General features: G+C 44.9%; 1 protein-coding gene across 10 annotated transcripts in view; it reads right to left on the bottom strand.

The window, feature by feature from the left end:
* The window catches only part of fhod3b (formin homology 2 domain containing 3b), a 601,875-nt gene that overhangs the window by 75,809 nt on the left and 503,978 nt on the right, over window positions 1–22,088 (bottom strand). For all 10 annotated transcript variants that reach the window (XM_078198392.1, XM_078198352.1, XM_078198362.1 and 7 more), the window contains 2 exons: window positions 7,776–8,051; window positions 1,083–1,963 (listed from right to left, as the gene is read on the bottom strand). In XM_078198392.1, the coding sequence (XP_078054518.1) occupies window positions 1,083–1,963; window positions 7,776–8,051 (1,157 nt within the window). The remainder of the gene's footprint in view (window positions 1–1,082; window positions 1,964–7,775; window positions 8,052–22,088) is intronic.

The following is a 22,088-nucleotide window of genomic DNA, read 5'->3' as shown; positions in this document are numbered from 1 at the left end:
AAGAGTCAAGGAACGAAAAAAGAATGCAAAAGGAAATTTGGGCCTCGCATAAAAATGGAGAAAGATCATTCGTATCTCAATTTCCCTTTGCACTCTTGAGCCTTACACTCTGTTCCGGGAAATGGTGGACTATTGTGAATTAGTATTGAACAATGAGCACCATTAAGCTGTCTGAAGCAACACTTGCATTTATATAGTGCTTGTGATATAAGAAAACTTCCCAAGTGGCTTCACAGGGATCATCATAACAGAAAACAAAGTGACATAAGATACTAGGGCAAATGATCAAAAAACTGGTCAAAGAGATGGGACTATCTTGGTGGGGGAGCACAAGGTAGCATAGCGGAGAGGCTGAGAGAGAGAATTCACAGCGAAGGGTCCAGGCAGCTGAAAGCACAGCCACCAATGGTGGAATGATTTTCGGGGATGCTCAAGAGGCCAGAATTAATGGATATTTCAGAGGATTGTAGGGTTGGAGGAAGTGACAGAGATGGGAAGGGGCAAGGGCTCAGGGAGCTCCAGAGACCTGGGTTCAAATCCAGCCTTGGGTAACTGTCTATGTGGCGATTGCATGTTCTTCTCGTGTCTGCGTGGATTTCCTCCGAATGCCTCCTTCACTCCAAAGGTGAGCAGGAATTGAACCTGGGTCCCTGGCGCTGTGAGGCAGCAGTGCTAATCATTGTGCTACCGTGTCACCAGTGATTCTGGTACCACCTTTCCAATCTTTTGTTGGACTTTGTTCAGTGCTCCTTAACATGGTGTTATGGTACGACCTAACCAAGGTTGGGTATAATTTTAACTCAACTTCTCTGCTTCTGAACTCTATTCTGGGAAAGAACTAACGGTTTGCACTTTATTTGGTCTTGTGACCCTACATTAATACTTTTAATGATTTGTGTCTTTATGCCTGGATCCCTTTGCTCCACAGCCTCTTATTCTCCAGGAAGTGGGTGACCTCCTCATTCCTCCTACTAAAAGTAACACCTTACATTATCCATACTATAATGTGCCACTTATACACCCATTCCACAAGTTTGTTGAGACCCTTTTCCTGGCATCCTTATCTTATCACTGCTCGTTACCTTAGTGACTGGCAATTCCTTTGATTTTGATTCGAAGAGATGCTCCAACTTGGATATGTCAACCTTTACAGGCTCCAGTCGGGTCCAAAGAGGCTCCCTGCATCGCTTGTGATTTTTGTACTGCCAATCAATCGGTCGGACTTCGTTCCAGAACAGCCGGATGGTTTTCTTCTTCTTGATAAATGTCGGCTCACCCCTGGGCAGGTGAGGTGACCCCACGGATTTCTGAAGGCCGAAAGGGGGTGGCGGGGGCACTGACACTCCAGGTACCGGGGGAGGAGGAGGGCAGTACAGTGTAGGGGGTGGAGGAGGGGGAGGCAAGCCCATAAAGGAAAGTGGGGGAGGCGGGGGAGGGAGTATTGTGTCTCCAGAGTTAAGTAGATTTTCCATGTCCAACACATCTACATCATCCTCCTCCTCCAAGTCCGTGAAGTCTATATCTTTGATCTTTAGCTCCCTTGGATTGGCCATGAGCTGATCCCAAATATAATCCGATTCCGTTTTGGGCTGCGCAGTCATTTTGTCCACAGCCTTGGTGGTCACTTCAGAATCAGATAACGGAGGCCCTTTACTCAGCTCGCCACTGTTGAATTTGTCAGTAAAAGCTTTGACGCTGCCGTGGTTCTCCAAGTGGTCGATCTCCATTTTTTTCACTTTGTCCTCACAAGCCTGCTTGCTGGCCTGCAGAATGCTGATGCGGCTAGCCAGACTGGCAAGGGACTCCTGTTTTTCCTCCTCTTTTTTCTCGAGCTCTGTCTCCTCACCATCATCTGCCTTTTTGTTCTGCGCATACAACATGTCCAGCATGAACCGTTTGTTGTTGAGGATGTTGCTACACTGCTCATTTACACTGACCTCCTTAATGCTTTGCGTCCATTTACCTGTTATCCAAAAAAAAGAAAAGTCACATGCGTTAGAATATGGCAGGCTTTGATTTTTCCATTAAAACGGAGCTGGAACTCCCAACTCCTTGCAATTCCCAATGTGAAGCTAACATACCGTCTTAGTTTCACAGAACTAGGAGCAGGAGTAGGCCATCTGGTCCCTCGAGCCTGCTCCGCCAGTCAATAAAATCATGGCTGATCTTTTTGTGGACTCCTTGGAGCTGTTTCAAATGAACACGCAATGACTTCTTAACAATTCTTGTCCCTGTCATTTTTTAGGAGTCTGATCCATTTTCTTAAGCAACATTATAAATCCATTTAAAGAAAAAACCCAAAATGATAGGTTATGACAGTGGCCTCACAATGACAGAGTGAGACAGTACAGCTGTTGTGAGTTCTTGTTTCCAAATGGTGGGCTTGGAGGTAGATAGATATTATATACATAGAGCGGCACAGTGGTTAGCACTGCTGCCTCAGTGCCAGGGACCCGGGTTCAATTCCGGCCTCGGATGATTGTGCGTGTGTGTGGAGTTTGCACATTCTCCCCTTATCTGCGTGGGTTTCCTCCGGGTGCTCCGATTTTCTCCCACACTCCAAAGATACGCGGGTTAGGTTGATTGGCCATGCTAAATTAACCCTTAGTGTCAGGGGGATTATCAAGGTAAACACACGGGGTTATGGGGATAGGGCCTGGTTGGGATTGTTGTCAGTGCAGGCTCGATGGTCCGAATGGCCTCCTCCTGCACTGTAGAGATTCTATGATGCTATACATGGGCCAAACATAGGCAATTGGGACTAGCTTAGTTAAAAAAGGGAGGCATGGACAAGTTGGGCCGAAGGGCCTGTTTCCGTGCTGGAAACGTCCGTGACTCTATGACATATAAAACACAAACAGAACGAGAAAAATATAAATTGAAGATAAGCTTTTTCCAGCAGCGTGGGTGGCAAATGATTTCTGACTTCGATTTTAGCATCGCTCTCCTTTAATGTTAATGTGGTTGCATACTGTTGCAAATAAAGTGTATGATTTAAGTTGCTATTACGCTGAATAGTACAGAAAAACACTCTGGGTTTTGTGTGCCAGTATGGAAAACATTGTATCACAAGTCACAGAATTGTTACAGCACAGAAAGGAGGCCATTTGGCCCATCCCGTCTGCACCGGCTCTCCAAATGAGCATTTTGACTTAATGCCATTCCCCTGCTCATTGCTTCTATTCAAGTAATCATCCAATGCTCACTTGAATGCCTTGATTGAATCTGCCTCCACAACACTCCCAAAGCTGTGCATTCCTGACCCAAACCATTCATGTGCGAAAACGTTTTCTCTCAGATCACACTTGTTTCTTTCTATTTGTGCCCTCTTGTTCTTGTTCCTTTTACCAGCGGCAACAGTTTCTCCCCATCTCTCTGTCCAGGTTCCTCGTGATTTTGAACATCTCTATCAAATCTCTTCTTTGCCTTCTGCGCTCCATGAAGAACAGTCCCAACTTCTCCAATCTATCCTCATTACTGAAGTTTCTATTGCCTGAAACCATTTTTGTAAACTTCGTCTCACTCTATCCAATGCATTCACATCCTTCCTATGGTGCAGCGCCCAAAACGATACACAATTTCCAACTGGAGTCTAGCAAGTGTCTTGTGTGAGAACATTCCACATTGTAAGTTGCTTGAAATCACCTGCTCTTTTTACATACATAAAAAAAAGCTTGCATTTATCATTTCAAAATGCTTCTTGGACCTTTTAGAAGGCTACCCATTGCACCGATACACACCAATGTGAGCAACACATCAGTACCATCAGTCAGAAAGAAATCAGTGGCTACATCAACTATTTTACATGTTGAGCATGTGGGTGATGCTATCACGGCATGGTGGAACAGAAGTCAGCACTGCTGCCACACAGTTTCAGGGACCTGGGTTCCATTCCCACCTTGGGTGACAGTCTGTGTGGAGTTTGCACATTCTCCCCTTGTCTGAATGGGTTTCCTCCAAAGATGTGCAAGGATGTGCAGGTTGGGCGGACTGCCCATGCTAAATTGTCCCTTAGTGCTCCGAGATGTCTCGGTTAGATGGATTAGCCATGGTAAATATGTGGGGTTACAGGGAGAGAGGGCCTGGGTAAGATACTCTGTCAGAGAGTTGATGGAGACCCAATGGGCCAAATGGCCTCCTTCTGCACTGTAGGGATTCTAAGATTCTATGAAACCCTAACCCACCTCCTCTGCCTATGGGAACCTCTGTTTCAGGCCAGCAGAATTCTTTATGTTCTGTGCTGAAGCATTACAGTCAATATGTTTGGGCAATTTTAACACTGCTCCGATTAAATAGGACACCACAGAACTGGACAACATACAATGTGGAATGAGAAGATGCCACGTTTTCCATCTGACAAGCTACAAGGTGGTTGGCATGAGAAATGTAGAGTTTATAACTGACGTAAAGATGCAAGGATTATTGTCAAGTCTGTCGCTGAAATAATTAATTTCATTAACTTATTTTCGGAGGGAAATAAATGGGTCTTCTTAGCCACTAAAACTGCAGATTCTTCTTCCATCAGCTATCACAAACTCTTCACTGGCCTCCTCTACTTTCAGCTCTGCTCCTCAAGCACCAAATGTTTAATGGAATGGACTCCATGCTGTGGCTGTTCAATCATGTCGTTTTGACCCACACAAGCTACTGGGGCAGCACGGTGGCAAAGTGCTGCCTCACAGTGTCAGGGACCCAGGTTCAATTCCAGCCTCGGGTCGCTGTGTGTGTGGAGTTTGCACATTCTCCCTATGTCTGCATGGGTTTCCTCCAGGTGTTCCGGTTTCCTCCCATACTCCAAAGATGTGCAGGTCAGGTTGACTGGCCATGCTAAATTGACCCTCATGTCAGGGGATTAGCAGGTTAAATATTTGGAGTTACGGGAATAGGGCCTGGGTGGGATTGGAGTCAGTGCAGACTCGATGGGCCGAATGGCCTCCTTCTGCACTGTAGGGATTCTATGATATCTATTCTATGATTCTACTGCTGGATTGCACCAAATGTGCCAGGCATGCGATAGCCTAGTGGTATAAATAGCTTATATTAATCCAGAAACTCAGCTAGTGTTCCGGGGACCCATGTTCGAATCCTACCATGGCAGACGGTGGAATTTGAATTTAATAAAAAAATATCTGGAATTAAGAACCTACTGATGAAACCATTGTCGAAAAAACCCATCTGGTTCACTAATGTCTTTTAGGGAAGGAAATCTGCCATCCTTACCTGGTCTGGCCTACATGTGACTCCAGAGCCACAGCAATGTGGCTGACTCTCAACTGCTCTCTCTGAAATGGCCAAGCAAGCCACTCAGTTCAAAGGCAACTAGGAATGGGCAATAAATGCTGGCCCAGCCAGCGACGCCCATGTCCCATGAATGAATAAAAGTTTACCTGCTGCAATGTTACTGATATTACAGAGTGTTGGAATGAGGCCTAGCCCCTTAGTGAGGAGGGGTAAACCAGGATGTTCTCACGCTCCTTGCAGATTTCCTGGCTCCACCAGTGACTTACACGGCTCGCAGGGAGTCTAAAAGTATGTAGACAGAATAAGGCGCATACACACGAACCACAATAACTGGCAGTCGCCGACTGTCCATTTCAAAGACAGCCTCATTTACTAGAGAGATGAAGGAGGTCAGAGACTGTGGTGACAGTCGCAACAAACTGGCACGACTGCAGCTAATGAGAATCAGTTATCCATGTGCTGAAGCTATACTGGGGATGAAATTCTGTAAGCTTTTGAACACCTCTTATCAAGCCTCCCATCTCATAGAGATCAGTTCCAATATCTCCAATCTCTCTCTCTAACAGGAGTGTCAGACCATAGAATCCCTACATTCAACCCTTCGAGCCTGAACTAACAGCAATCCCACCTAGGTCCTATCCCCGTAACCCCACGTATTTACCATGCTCGTGTCTCTGCCATTAGAGGGCAATTCAGCATGGCCAAACAACTAAACCTGCACATTTTTGGACTGTGGGAGGAAACCGGACAAAATCCACGCACACACGGTGGGAACATGCAAACTCCACACAGACAAATACTTTTTATAATGTTTCATACCAAATATCATTAACTATTATCTTTAGTTAAAGCATTGTGCTCGTTATGCGTTCTTTGGCAGTTTCTAATCTAGATTAGCTGATGACAATTTTCATAAACTGAAATGGTCTTTACTCTTTGTGGGAGGCAACAGGAGCACCCGGAGGAAACCCACGCAGACACGGGAGGAACGTGCAAACTCCACACAGACAGTCACCCAAGGCCAGAATTGAACCCGGGTCCCTGGCGCTGTGAGGCAGCAGTGCTAACCACTGTGCCATCCTGCTGCCACGGTGATCCCTGGTTTCATTATGGCAAATCTTCTCTGCACCCTTTGTAATTAGTAATTGAAGGTTGCTGCGCTGTACCAACATAGATATGCTGCACCATACAGAATATGCTTCAACGTAATTATATGCCAGCTTTCATTGGATTGGATTCGTAGATGCGTGTAACATGCGAGTTTAATATGCAGAATAAACATTATCTGAAGGAAACCTGTCACAATATTAAGAGATTTTCTTTGCACTGATCTCTGTGATCAGATCTTACCCAAATGCACTTGCTAAGGATGCGCTTACTATGATAAATTATGACAAACGGCAACATGGTGGCAGAGTAGGTTAGCACTGCTGCCCCACAGCGCCAGGGACCCGGCTTCGATTCCTGGCTTGGGTCAGAGTCTGCATGTTTTCCCCGTGTCCGCGTGGGTTTCCCCTTGGGTGCTCCGGTTTCCTCCCACAGTCTGAAAGATATGCTGATTAGATGCATTGGCCATGCTAAATTCTCCCTCAGTGCTCCCGAACAGGTGTGGCGACTAGGGGATTTTCACAACTTCATTGCAGTGTTAATGTCAGCCTACTTGTGACACTGATAAATAAGCTTTTAAAAAAAACATTAAAAAACTTTAAACGAAACTTAATTCCTTCACATCCTTCATAGAATCCTACAATGCAGAAGGAGGCCATTCGGCCCATCGAGTCTGCACCGACCACATTCCCACCCTGGCCCTGTCCTCATAACCCCATGCATTTACTATTTATTGCCCGACACTAAGGGGCAATTTAGCATGGCCAATCCACCCTAACCCAGAGTTTGCTTTCATAAAATATGGTGCACAGAATTAGAAGCAATGCCCCCAGTTGGGGTCTAACTAATGTTTATTAAAGGCTTAGCTGAACCCCTTTGCTTTTTTGTACTTTGTGCCTTGACAAGCCAAGGATCCTGTCAGTCTGTTTAACAGCCTTCTCAATTCGTCCTACCATAACCCAGGTTGAAAGCCGTACGCTTCCCTTTCACCCACTATATCGCCAGATACTATGCCAATGTTTGTATAGTAGTTCGATACATGCATGTTTTAATCAAGATTAAAAGTTGTTCAGAGTAATCATTTATGACACTTAGCCTGTTAATTTGTCATAGTAAGCACACCCCTAGCACAAGGGTAAGATCTGATCACAGAGATCAGTGCAAAGAAAATCCCTTAATATTGTGACAGGTTTCCTTCAGATGATGTTTATTCTGCATATTAAACTTGCGTGTTACTCACATCTACTAATCCAATCCAATGAAAGCTGGCATATAATTATGTTGAAGTATATTCTGTATGATTCAGCACAGTAAAGCATCTATTTTGGTACAACACGACAACCTGCAATTACTAATTGCTGCCCGGAGCTATTTAACACACAGTGCTGTATTATGAGAGAGAGACACAGAGAAAATGTGGTAGTTACCAGTTTCATTGTCGCTGGTTACTTTGTCTTCTCTTTCTTCCCTTTCTAAAGTGCTGCTGGCCGACGAGATGCTGGAAGCTGAGCAGTTATCTTTCTCGTTCACTTCTTCATTCTGCCTCTCCTTCTCACTCAGGATGACATTTTCTTCGGGCTCCCGGTCCGGCCCCTGCTCAGCCTCCAGCTCCGCAGGTCCTGCCTCAGTGACCACCTCTGTTTCTCGTTCAGCTTCTGATTCAGGCTCTGGCTCGGGCTCAGGCTCTTGCTCCCTGGCAGAGACTAACGGGAACAGAAGGAGGAGGGATTCTTAGATACTGTCCAAGTCACATTACTTCACAGTGCTAGTTTTGTACTGTTTCCGCATCTGTTTTACTGTTACGGAGGAGCAAAAGTCCTCAGTTTTTCTCTGCAAGTGCAGGAAAGCTCTTTAAAAGGTATTTTATAATCAACTGCAAATATTAACCTCCTAAAACAAAAACACTTGGACCTTTCGAGGCTCACCTTTTGGGAATGAGACCAACTCAAATAGCTGAGAAAGGCAACCTATTTTAATGCATCTTACTTAAACATGCAAAATAGATCTATCCCTTCAAATGAGATTACAACCTGCCCTGCTCGTTTTATCATAAGTCTTGTTTCGTAACATGAGTGCCGACAGTCCTGCATCTTGATCACACAAAATTTCTCGTCACTTACTTTCCTGTTACCATGAATGAGCTTTTCCGTCTTTTTAGAATTTGGAGTTTCCTGGTGTTTTTTTCTTTAAAATGTTCCGGGGCCTGCTGTGATCCAGCTGCCGGATCTCATTCGATATTATCTGACCACCAGTCACCAACCCCTTTGACTTTTGTCTCCAGTGGGTGCCCAAGGTTGTAAATCCACCCCGCACGGTGATCGTGGCACAGACCTTCAACACTTTGCTATCTGCGCACAGTGCAATGAAACGCTTGTGTCAGCTAACCTTGTTGCACTCGTGGCTGTATTACCGGATGAATGTTGCACATGTGATGGATACAATTTTTTATAAACTGGCACAGTTTAGCCGATGAAGGCTCTTATCAAGGACAGCAGAAATGGTTTTGCTACTGTGGCTGATAGAGGTGAGAAATGAACAACTTTTGCTTCATTACATCTGATAATTTTTTTTGTGTTAAGTCCCAATTCTATGTGCAAGACTGACACAATGATTCTCCAGTGCCTTACGCAGTCAGCCGGGTGAAGTGCGACCATTATTCCACACACGAGATTTACCAACTCTGACTCTTATGGGGACTGGACCCGTCAGTCGCTCTTATTACTCTTCCCAACTGGAATAACGATGGTCGAGATCTGGGAGCAGGAATATCACTGGCTGCTCCTTCTGCTGGACTCCTGCCATGACTGTTGAGATTGTAGCCAAAGAATTTGCACGCCCATATCTTTTCACTGTGCACTGCAAGGGCTACACATTGGGTTTTAGTTTCAATCTAAAAGACTACAGGAATGGATGGAGTTCACACTGCAGATGTGTTTATTCCCCTCTGTGCGTAACTAGGTAATCTGTTAATTTCTGTCAAGGGACGACTCTCTCAGACATCATTGGAATTCTGTTAAAGAAGTTCTCTGCTAAAAAAAATCTTTTTCTTTTCTCGTCCCTCATCCTAACCTCAAGATGTTCACTCAATTCCCACAGATACGCAGAGATCCCAATCGGGCCAGAAACCTTAACTGGTTTGAAGGAGCAAAACTCACATCCCTATAATTTAACGTTTTTCTTTTAGGGTTTATTTATTGGTGTCACAAGTAGGCTTACATTAACACTGCAATGAAGTTACTGTAAAAATCCCCTAGTCGCCACATTCCGGTGCCTGTTCGGGTACACTGAGCATTTTAGTGGCATTAGTTTATGTACATTAGTTTAGTGTCATTAGTGTACACTGAGCAATTTAGCATGACCAATGCACCTAACCAGCAGGTCTTTCAGACTGTGGGAGGAAACCGGAGCACCCAGAGGAAACCCATGCAGACATGGGGAGAACGTGCAGACTCTGCACAGACAGTGACCCAAGCCAGGAATCAAACCTGGGTCCCTGGCATTGTGAGGCAGCAGTGCTAACCACCACTGTGCTACCGTGCTGCCTCTGTGGATGAGGTACTGCTGCAAAGGTGAGGGATTAAAGCCAAGATCTTCTTGCTCCACACGGCTCAGCTACACATTGCATAGTCCTTTAAAATATTTCAGTTGGAAAAATATTAGACCTTATTATTCTTGCCTTGCATACTTTTATACCAGAGACAGAACACCAGAGAAGGAAAGCTGATGATGGTGGCATCAGGGAGTCTGGGCACACCTCTACATAACCCCTCACTGTTTCTTCTCAATAAATACATAGATAAACAATCAGTAACTCCCCCTCCCTCAAATGTTGATAACTAACGCCAACTTTTATGTGGTAGTTCTTGAGATAATCTATTCTTGCAATGTGGACACATCAAACCTAATGGGCCCAGTTTTGCAAAACCTTGTAAAGACTTCATTAACCAACAGCTGCCCAACACAATGAGCCAAGGAATTGTCCCAAAAATGTCAACTTTCATGACATTTTACAGTCAGGCTCGGAAACAACCTGGTGTTCAGGAGCCCTGTAATAAATATCAAGTCAATGGCTGAACAGGGAGATGTTGAATCATGGCTGAAGTAATACAACTGATAATGTAGTCATGTAGAACGTGAATATGGCTGAAAAGAGACATGCTGCTTTTTGTCTTATCAGGACAGATGCAAGAATTCCAAATTTCAAACAATCACAACAATCTATACTGCAGGTAAAAAAACCCAATGCTGATTGGGTGTCAAGTTCACTCTGATTAGCTGAATTGGAGAAAGCAATGGAGAACTATGGGTTGCCCTAGCTCAATGTGGCTCATTCACACTGGCTAGAAGTGACATCAATCATTATGCAGGAACTTGTATCCTGCAAACAAAAGGAACATGCTCAAGCCTTTCACTTTTTCTTACTGAATCATCCGGGTGCTTGGGAAGCCAAAGAATAGATACCCTGCAACACAGATATTTGACAGCATGGATATATCCCAGTCCTACCCATCTCATTCCTTGCATCATAACACTTGAAGCAGCAAACCGGCACAGTGGTTAGCACTGCTGCCTCACAGCGCCAGGGACCCAGGTTCAATTCCTGGCTTGAATCACTGTTTGTGTGGAGTTTGCACATTCTGCCCGTGTCTGCGTGGGTTTCCTCCGGGTGCTCCAGTTCCCTCCCACAGTCCAAAGAAGTGTGGGTCAGGTTGATTGGCCATGCTAAATTGACCATGTCAGGGGGATTAGCAGGGTAAATACGTCGGGTTATGGGGATAGGGCCTGGGTGGGATGGTTCGTGATACAGGCTCGTTGGGCCGAATTTGCCTCCTTCTGCATTGTAGGGATTCTAGATGCTTCACAGGGTCGCAAAGCAGTTCCAAATGAACACAATCTATAAACAACAAGTATAATTGGGCAGAACATATTAAACATGAAACAGGGGAGTTAAAACATTTAAGATTGCACCCACACATCACTCAAGTGCTTGTAGTTGGTATCATCTGGAACTCTTTGGCTGTGTAACTGCCTGGTGTTCCTCACTAACTAATTACATACATTTCTGTTCACATGTGCGCACTCATACTTACACACTTGCACCATTTACCAATGAAAGAGATTTCATAAAGGAAGACTGTTGTTCTTTAATAGTTCTTAACTTTTGTAATCTGCATTCAAGGTTCAGCTGTAGTAAGGGAGTGGGAAGGGAAGGGGGGGGGAGTGAACTGTCTTTTAAAAAGATTCTGAAGGCATTGAAAATGACTACATGAGCTAGTTAAGTGAGAGGAGACTGCGCGGCAAGTGGTTAATGATCTTACCATACAAACAAGTGGACCTCTGAAAACCACAAGAGAACTGAACACAGAAGCTTCTGTTGATAGGTACAGATCGCGACTAGAATACAGGAAATGTGCCACCAGGATACCTGTCCCCAGCAGACTCCCAACAATTCCAATCCTTTTGTACACTTCCAAAAACTGGAGTTTCTGGCACGAATGCCCAGCAGCAGAATTTATTAATCTCTTCATCAGGTAATTATGTCTGATGGCCAGTGTTCAACTTGATCTATTTTATAAGCTGACCCGTACACATATTAAATTGCCTGCATTAATTTCAGACTTAAGTGAAAACAGATTCCCTCTTTGAGTCGGGGCAGACGCGAAGTCTGCTTCACATACAGTCCCCGTGATACAAAGAGAAAGAAGAAAGAAAACACCATTCCAATGAGCTGGATATGAAAAAAAGCTGGAGAATTCGATTCCCTGGCACACCGGTAACCTGCAGCAAGCCACGTTAGAAGTGCACAGCCGCACCAGTGAACTCTAGCTCAGCAACACTTGACAAGCCTTCAAAGTCATTTCATTCACCCACCTGATAACTCTTTACCCCTGGCTATTTGAACACAACCGAGTGTTAAAATTCATCACCGTTCTGGAGTCATGACTAAGGCTAGCTACCAGTTCTGTGACTGGAATCTGGAGTTCATTATGGCAACTTGATTTTTTTTTTTAGATATACATCTTAAAACATTAGATTATAGGCTAGAAATTCCAGTCGATGCTGCATATACTTGTATGTTCCTGCTTGTGCCATTTTTGTACCAGTCTGTATGATAATCCATGATATAGATTAAGCAGAAATGCTTTAAATTTTTGCATTGTGTAAGAATCAGAAAATAAATGGTAGGTTTTTTTTATTCATTCATGGCTCAGGGGCATCGCTGACTGGCAGATTTCCTTCCCTAAAGGACATTAGTGAACCAGATGGGCTTTTCCGACAATGGTTTCATGGTCATCAGCAGATTCTTAATTCCAGATATTTTTTTTATTGAATTCAAATTCCACCACCTGCCGTGGCGGGGTTCGAACCCAGGTCCCCCAGAACATTAGCTGAATTTCTGGGTTAATAATTTAGTGATAATACCACTAGGCCACCGCCTCCCCTGTTTTGCTGTTGTCGTACAGTAAGTAAGGCAAATAGATAACATTGCTGGGAGGTGCCCTGAGACTGTGAAGTGGATCCCATCAAACCTTTGTTTAGTAATCTCATTACAGATAACTCCTTTCCCTTTGTCAAACAAGTTCAATGAACAAGATGATCAAAGGCAGATTTGATTCAGACTGGTTTTTGTATTCATTTGGGGGACATGGGCATCGCTGGCTGGCCAGCATTTATTGCTCATTCCTAGTTGCCCAAGGGCAGTTGAGAGTCAACCACATTGCTGTGGATCTGGAGTCACATGTAGGCCAGACCAGGTAAGGACTGCAGATTTCCTTCCCCAAAGGACATTAGTGAACCAGATGGATTTTTCCGACAATCGACAATGGTTTTGTGGACATCATTAGAATCATAGAATCCTCTAGTGCACAAGGTGACTATTAGGCCCATCGAGTCTGCACCGACCACAATCCCACCCAGGCCCTATCCCCATACATTTATCCTAGCTAGTCCCCTTGACACTAAAGGGCAATTTAGCATGGCCAATCCACCTAACCCGCACATCTTTGGACTGTGGGAGGAAACCGGAGCACCCGGAGGAAACCCATGCAGACATGGGGAGAATGTGCAAACTCCACACAGACGATGACCCAAGCCGGGATTAGACTTTGAATTCCAGATTTTTTCACTGAATTCAAATTCCACCATCTGCCCATGGCGGGATTCGAATCCAGGTCCCCAGAAGATTAGCTGAGTTTCTGGATTAATAGTCTTAATGATAGTACCACTAGGCAATTGCCTCCCTCAGTGATTTCCCAACTTGAAGAAAAATGGTTGAGACAACAACAACCAAATGAAGGCAGCGCAACAATATAAGCAGTCTGGACATTTAGCAGGGGCCAAAATGGCCACAGACTGTCGATACATGGAGGGCATGATGTGGAGATGCCAGCGTTGGACTGGGGTAAATACAGTAAGGAGTCTAACAACACCAGATTAGAGTCCAACAGGTACATGGAGGGGGCAGTGGTGGGGTGGGCACTGCCCAGACCAAACAGTTCTGGGGGGGGGGGGGGGGGGAGAGAGGTGCCTGTTGGAAGGATACGATGCAGAGAAATTCTGGGGTTGCTCCAAATACTAGATAATGACTGTTGTAAGCTCCAGGAAAACTCAGAACAAGATTTCTATCAATCAGGGTTATTGCATGTTATAGCTCCATTTGATTTTCTAATAAATTTGAGTAATTCTTTTAGCCTGTTGAATGTCTGGTCAGATTTTCCAGCAAATAATTTCAGTCCGTATCTTTCTAAGTCGATCTAACAATTTCCTGTGTTTTTAATGTCTCCCCTTGGGAGAGTGTGCAGCTCTTTAGAGGGTAGGGGATGGGCTTCGGGGGTGGAGGGGGTGCAGAAGAGGGGGCGCAGAAGAGGGGGCCTTTGCGTGCAAACCTCAGGCTGTCATGTTAGGACAGACTGGCTGGGAACAACTGGCCTTTTCCCGGATTTCATTTTTCTTTAATTTCAGCTATCGGAGTGAATGTGTGAGTGACGCAAGGGTGGCAGAGTTGCATAGGGATCATCACGAGACTCTCGATATATGCATTCTGCGGGTAGAAAGAGCAAAGACCTGTTCAATTTATGAACATTATCATCAGCTAATCTAGATTAGAAACTGCCAAAGAACCCATAATGAGCACAACGCTTTGACTAAAGATAATAATGATATTTAATACGGTACATCATAAAAATATATTTGTCTGTGTGGACTCTGCATGTTCTCCGTGTCTGCGTGGGTTTCCTCCGGGTGCTCTGGTTTCCTCCCACAGTCCAAACTTGTGTGGGTTAGGTTGATTGGCCATGCTAAATTAACCCTAGTGTCAGGGGGATTAGCAGGGTAAATGTGTTGGGTTACGACAATAGGGTCTGGGTGGGATTGTAGTCGGTGCAGACTCAATGGGCCAAATGGCCTCTTGCTGCACTGTAGGGATTCTGTGATTCTATAGAATTCGTCCAATACGCTGCCTGACTGGAACTGGATTGCACATGGGGTAAGGGTACACACTGGACCCTAAATTTATATTCAACCCAGATTGATGCTCTTTCTACCCTGCAGAATGCATATTTTGAGACTCGCTAGGATCCAATGTGACACTGCCACCCTTGCATTACTCGCACGCTCACCTTGATAGCTGAATATCAAAAAAAGTGAAACCAAGGAAAAGGCCAGTTGCTCCAGCCAAACTGTCTTATTGTGACAGACTGGGGTTTGCACTCCTCTTTCCCCCCCCCTCCTGCAACCCATCCCTTGCGCTCTGAAGAGCCGCGCACTCTCCAAAGGGATGCTGATCGTAGAAACCCTACAGTGCAGAAGGAGGCCATTCGGCCCATTGAGTCTGCACCAACTCGCTGACAAGAGCCTCTTGCCCAGGCCCACCTCCACCCTATCCCTGTAACCCCACGCATTTACCATGGCGAATCCATCCAACCTACACATCTTGGGACACTAAGGGGCAATTTAGCATGGCCCATCCACCTAATCCATATATCTTTGCAGTGAGGGGGGAAACTGGAGCACCCACACAGGCAGGGGGAGAATGTGCAAACTCCACTCAGATGGTTACCCAACACTGGAATTGAACCCGAATCCCTGGCAGCACTGCTAACCATTGTGCCACCCAGCGTGCCTCCCGCTGTTCTCATCTAAAATGGCCGTACGTAAAACTTGTTTGAACAGGCTTATCCTAGCTTAGAGTGCAGTTCCCAGCACAAACCTAAACCTTAATTTGGTACAATGGGGTAAATCAAGTGATAATGTCTTAAGAGAAGCACACGTTGTAGTCCTATCTTTAACTTATGCCCGCTTCAAATGCGGCTCCTATTTCAAGGAGGAAATTAATTTAACTTTAAACTGGTAATCTCAGTCAGTCAGACCATAAAAGATGGCTGGTGTATGGAATGGAATTGTGTAGCTGGGACATGCTCCTAAAATGTGAGGGTTAGGTGGCTTGTCCCTTAGTGTAAAGGGGGCTAGCTAGTGTAAATGCATAGGATTATGAGGATAGGGCCTGGGTGGGATTGTGATCGGTGCGGACTCAATGGGCCGATTGGCCTCCTTCCTTCTGCACTGTAGGATTCTATAATTCCTGAGAATGATTGAGGCACATTATTAAGGAATTGAAGAGTGAGATTTATGCTTTAAATATAATACAGGATAAGCCCATTTGGGAAGTAATTGAGATCAAAAACATTTGAAATGTTTTCTATTCTATCACATTGACATGCCGGATACATAAGATTCAAATTAAGGCACTTTAATTATTTTAAAATTAATAATGCTTCAGTAGAAACATATTAACTACTGTTCTGTGCATCGATACCTTCTATATTGGAATAAGTTGCCAATGATCAATTGGACAAAGTTGCAAATAGCTGCTGAATCCCTCAGCAGGAGTTAGCACCTTCAAGATAAGAGAGGAAAATGGGAAGATGGGAAAAATATTGGCCAAGGTTGGTAAGCCGACAGCGCTGTACCACATCAGGGCAAGACCAGTCCTATCTGGTTCCCCTCACAGCTTGGAAAAGCCGCCAGCTTTCAATGGCATTATCAGTCCTAATCAAAGACCCCATGCACCCCAGACATACTCTCTTGCACCTTCTTCCGTCGGGAAAAAGATACAAAAATCTGAGGACACGTACCAACTGACTCAAGAACAGCTTCTTCCCTGCTGCCATCAGACTTTTGAATGGACCTACCTTATATTAAGTTGATCGTTCTCTACACCCCAGCTATGACTGCAACATTACATTCTGCACTCTCTCCTTTCCTTCTCTATGTGTGGTATGCTTTGTTTGTATAACGTGCAAGAAACAATACTTTTCACTGTATACTAATACATGCGACAATGATAAGTCAAATATTGCCAAGAATTTTGCGATTCTGCTGAGCTCTGGGGAGATTCAAATTTAGCCACTCAGTCCCATAGCTTCTTCATCTTTACCACCCCAAATCAGCCTGGGTTACCATGTGTAAACAAGCTGTTTATTGTTTCCGTTGCCCTATGAGTTGAGCCGCAGCTTAATCTTGCTTTAAAAAAAAAACGATCGGGGTTTAAGGATTGTTGGCAGGGTCAGTAATCATTGTTCATCCCGTGACGTCCTGGAGAAGGTGCTGAGCTTTCCATTTTCAAAGCTGCATCTTTGTGAAGGTACTCCAACAATGCTGTTAGGTAGGTAATAGAACAATGACACAAGTGATTAACACTGCTGCCTCACAGTGCCAGGGACCCGGGTTCGATTCCTGGCTTGGGTCACTGTCTGTGTGGAGTTTGCACGTTCTCCCTGTGTCTGCGAGGGTTTCCTCCGGGTGCTCTGGTTTCCACCTATAGTTCAAATATGTGTGAGGTGGGTTGATTGGTCATGCTAATTGCTCCTCAAGTGTTAGTAGGATAATGGGGATAGGGTCTGGGTGGGATTGTGGTTGGTACAGACTTGATGGGCCGAATGGCCTCCTTCTGCACTGTAGGGATTCTATAAGCAAGTCAGTTTGGTGTGAGACTTGAGGGGAATTTGCGCCCAATCATCCTCTACCCTTACCTTCTAGGTGTCAGCGCTGGGAGTTTGGAAGATGTTGTTGAAGAATCTTTGATTCATTACTGCAAGCAACCTTTGGTTTCCAACCATAATAGTGAACGGAGTGTACAGTTAAGGTGAGGTGGGAGTGACTGCCCTTGACATCAACGCAGCATTTGACTGAGTGTGGCATCAAGGAACCTTAGCAAAACTGGAGTCAATGAGTATCAGGGGAGTGGGAATCTCCGCTGGTTGGACTCATACCTCGTGTAAAGGAAGCTGGCTGTGGTGGTTGGAGGCCAATCATCTCAGCTCCAGGACATCACTGCAGGAATTCCTCAGGGGAGTGTCCTAGGCCCAACCATCTTTAGCTGCTTCATCAATAACCTTCTTTCCATCATCAGATCAGAAGTGGGGATGTTTGCAGATAATTGCACAATGTTCAGCACCATTCGTGACTCCTCAGATACTGAAGAAGCCCATGCCCAAGATCGGGACTATATCCAGGCTTGGGCTGACAAGCAGCAAATAACATTCACGCCACACAAATGCCAGGCTATAACCATCTCCAGCAAGAGAGGATCGAAGGATTGCCCCTCTGTATTCAATGGCATTACCATCACGGAATTCCCCACTATCAACATCTTGGGATTTACCATTGAATAGAAACTGAATTGGTCTAGCCATATAAATACTGTGGCTACCAGAGCAGGTCAAAGGCTGGGAATCAGGTGGTGAGTAACTCGCCTCCTGACCCCACAAAGCCTGTCCAGCATCTACAAGGCACGAGTCAGGAGTGTAATGAAATACTCTCCACTTGACTGATTGAGTGTGGCTCCAACAACACTCAGAAAACTCCACACCATCCAGGACAAAGCAACCCATTTGATTGCTACCTCTTCCACAAATGTGCAATCCCTCCGACCAACTGTGGCAGCAGTGTATAACATCCACAAGATGCACTGCAGGAACTCACCAAGGCTCCTTCGACAGCACCTTCCAAACCCATGATCACTACAATCTCGAAGAACAAGAGCAGCAGATACTGGGAATACCACCACCTGAAGATTCCCCTCCAAGTAACTCACCATTCTGACTTCAAAATTCCTCCATTGTCATTGGGTCAAAATCCTGAAATTCCATCCCGAACAGCACTGTGGGTGTACCTACACGGTAGTCATGATGTGGAGATGCCGGCGTTGGACTGGGGTGAACACAGTAAGAGTTTTAACAACACCAGGTTAAAGTCCAACAGGTTTATTTGGTAGCGAATACCGTTAGCTTTCGGAGTGCTGCTCCTTCGTCAGATGGACATCAGATCTGACGAAGGAGCAGCGCTCCGAAAGCTAATGGTATTTGCTACCAAATAAACCTGTTGGACTTTAACCTGGTGTTGTTAAAACTCTTACTGTGTACCTACACCTCAGGGACTGTAGCGGTTCAAGAAGGTAGCTCACCACCACCTTCTGAAGGGCAACTAGGGATGGGCAATAAATGCTGGCCTAGCCAGCAACATCAACATCCAGTAAATGAATTAAAAAGGATGGGGTGTCAATCAAGCAGACTTTGTCTTTGACACTTCATTAGTACTGTTGGGCTCAGACCCATCTAAGAAAGCAGACAATTTTGCAACGCATTCCTGTCTTGTGCCTTGTAGGTGATGGAGGGAATCTGGGGAGTCAGGTGATCAGTCACTCAGTATGGAATACCCAACCTGTTCTTGGAGCCACAAGTGGCAGTGGATCCAGTTGAGTTTATGGTTCATGGCAATCGCTAGGATGATGGCAGTAGGGGATCCAGCAATGACAATGTCCTTATGTCTCAAGGACTATATCTGGAATTAAGAATTTACTGATGACCATGAAACCATGACCGATTGTTGGAAGAAGCCCATCTGGTTCACTAATGTCCTTTAGGGAAGGAAATTTGCCATCCTTACCCGGTCTGGCCTACATGTGACTCCAGAGCCACAGCAATGTGGTTGACTCTCAACTGCTCTCCAAGGGCAACTCGGGATGGGCAATAAATGCTGGCCAGGCAGTGGCGCCCATGTCCCATGAATGAACTTAAAAAAACTGATGGTTAGCCTCCATCTTGATGGAGATGGTCATTGTGTGGCACAAAGGCTAGCTCAAGCTTGGAGATTGGCCGGCCTTATTGAACACTGGCATGGACTGCTTAATTGGAGTTGTGAATAGAGCCAAACACTATGCAATTATCAACGAACAACTCTGCTTCTCTCCTTCCGATCAAGGGACAATCATTGATAAAACTGCTGAAGATTGTTGGGGCAAGAATTCTCCTCTGACGAACTGCAGCCTCCCACAACCACAACCATCTGGCATTTTATTGAGCCTTTGAATGCTCAAACATTATTTTAGCTTGCAGGATATATAACTTCTTTCAATCTTTCAACCCTGCGCAAATATTTTTTTCCTGCCGGTTGACCAATGTAGTAAGGAAGAATTGAGGGCGGCACGATGGCACAGTGATTAGCACTGCTGCCTCACAGCGCCAGGGACCCGGGTTCAATTCCCAGCTTAGGTCACTGTCTGTGTGGAGTTTGCACATTCTCCCCGTGTCTGCGTGGGTTTCCTCCGGGTGTTCCGGTGTCCTCTCAATCCGAAAGACGTGCGGGTTAGGTGCATTGACCCAAATAGGCGCCGGAGTGTGGTGACTGGGAGAATTTCACAGTAACTTCATTGCAGTGTTAATGTAAGCCTTTCTTGTAATAAATATACTTTGCTTTGAATTGAGAAAATAGACAAAATTCTAAAAATGTGCATCCGCATCTTGCAAACTGAAAGGTTGGGGCTAGCCATTCTGCTGAAGTTTAAATTTTTCCTGTTATTTATCTGTTACTGCAGTTCCTGTGGGTTTTGACCATGTGTTTTTCTTAAAGCTGAGAATATGGGCCATCCATTATCTGTAATTCACTGCAGTTAGAAATTGTATTGCTTCGATTATGACATTTTACGAGCAAGCGCTACCATTGTGCAAAATATATTTCAAGTCTTGACATCTCATTTTGAGGAAAACTATCTCCTGCAACGTTGCAAATAAATTATCCACCACGGTCGTCTAAAACAGCTTGCTGTGCATTTGCAGTCCAGGCGAGGACTTTAAATTTGTGAAGACAAATCGCACATGTTATGGACTGTGCAGAAATGAGATCAGCTGAAGTGTCTTGCAAGTAATCACAGTATCTGGTATATCCAGATTGCCGGTACTATATTTCAAGCCAAGTTATAAATAAGTCTGTTGTGTTTCACAGTCTAGCTCACACTGCACAGGTTCTCACCGAGTCCGAAGTCTAAGGAAACCATATCCAGAAATGAAGAAGGCAATCTATTGAATAAATGGACAAAAAGAAATTCATCCAGACAGTGCCTTCCTTGACCTTCATTCAAACTGGATAGGCCATATACTGTGAATACTTGCAAGACACTTCAGCTGATCTCATTTCTGCACAGTCCATAACATGTGAAGGGAGTGCCATTTATCCAAAGATGTGCGGGTTAGGTTGATTGGCCGTGCTAAAAATTGCCCTTAGTGTCCTGAGATGCGTAGGTTGGAGGGATTAGTGGGTAAATATGTGGGGATATGGGGGTAGGGCCTGGGTGGGATTGTGGTCAGTGCAGACTCGATGGGCTGAATGGCCTCTTTCTGTACTGTAGGGTTTCTATGATTTCTATAAATGTTGCAGGAGATAGTTAAGAAAGCCCACCAACGCCTCTACTTTCTCAGAAGACTAAGGAAATTTGGCATGTCAGCTATGCCTCTCACCAACTTTCACAGATGCACCATAGAAAGCATTCTTTCTGGTTGTATCACAGCTTGGTATGGCTCCTGCTCTGCCCAAGACCATAAGGAACTACAAAAGGTCACAAATGTAGCCCAATCCATCACACAAACCAGCCTCTCATCCATTGACTCTGTCTACACTCCCCGCTGCCTTGGCAAAGCAGCCAGCATAATCAAGGACCCCACGCACCCTGGACATTCTCTCTTCCACCTTCTTCTGTCGGGAAAAAGATACAAAGGTCTGAGGGTCACGTACCAACTGACTCAAGAACAGCTTCTTCCCTGCTGCTGTCAGATCTTTGAATGGACTTAACTTGCATTAAGTTAATCTTTCTCTACATCCTCGCTATGACTGTAACACTACATTCTGCACTCTTTCTTTTCCTTCCCTGTGTACGGTATGCTTTATCTATATCGCATGCAACAAACAATACTTTTCACTTTATACTAATACATGTGACAATAAATCAAATATCGTGCCAATCACACTCACCTAGACACATCTTTATCTACCCATTACCCAAGGTCGTCATTTCATCCATTCTGCCCTCCACCCTATCTCAGACCCTCCCTTTGGTTCATTCTCCTTCTCCTTACTCAAACCCTATTATTATATTACAAATCCTATTTCCTCAGTTCTGATGGGCTGAATTCTCCCAACCTGCCCACGGCAGGTGGTTGTGGTGAATTTGGTGGCAGCCTGAAAAAAAAACCGGAAACCCACTGGTGCAAAATGCTGTTGCAATTTTCCCAATGGTGGCGGGTTTATAGTGGGTCGCAACTAGCACATGGCACAAATCTCCATTTGCATTCTTTTGCATCTCATGAATATTCATTAAAATAGCTGCCCACCAACATCCCATCAGGCCTTTCTATCTTGCATCAAGCCAACGGGAAATGATGTTGGCGTAAAACTCGATTGCTAAAGAG

Source organism: Mustelus asterias, chromosome 2 (assembly GCF_964213995.1).
Source record: "Mustelus asterias chromosome 2, sMusAst1.hap1.1, whole genome shotgun sequence".
Taxonomy (NCBI): Eukaryota; Metazoa; Chordata; class Chondrichthyes; order Carcharhiniformes; family Triakidae; genus Mustelus; species Mustelus asterias.
The sequence above is the reverse complement of the archived record's forward strand: the minus strand, read 5'-3'. Positions and strand labels throughout refer to the sequence as shown.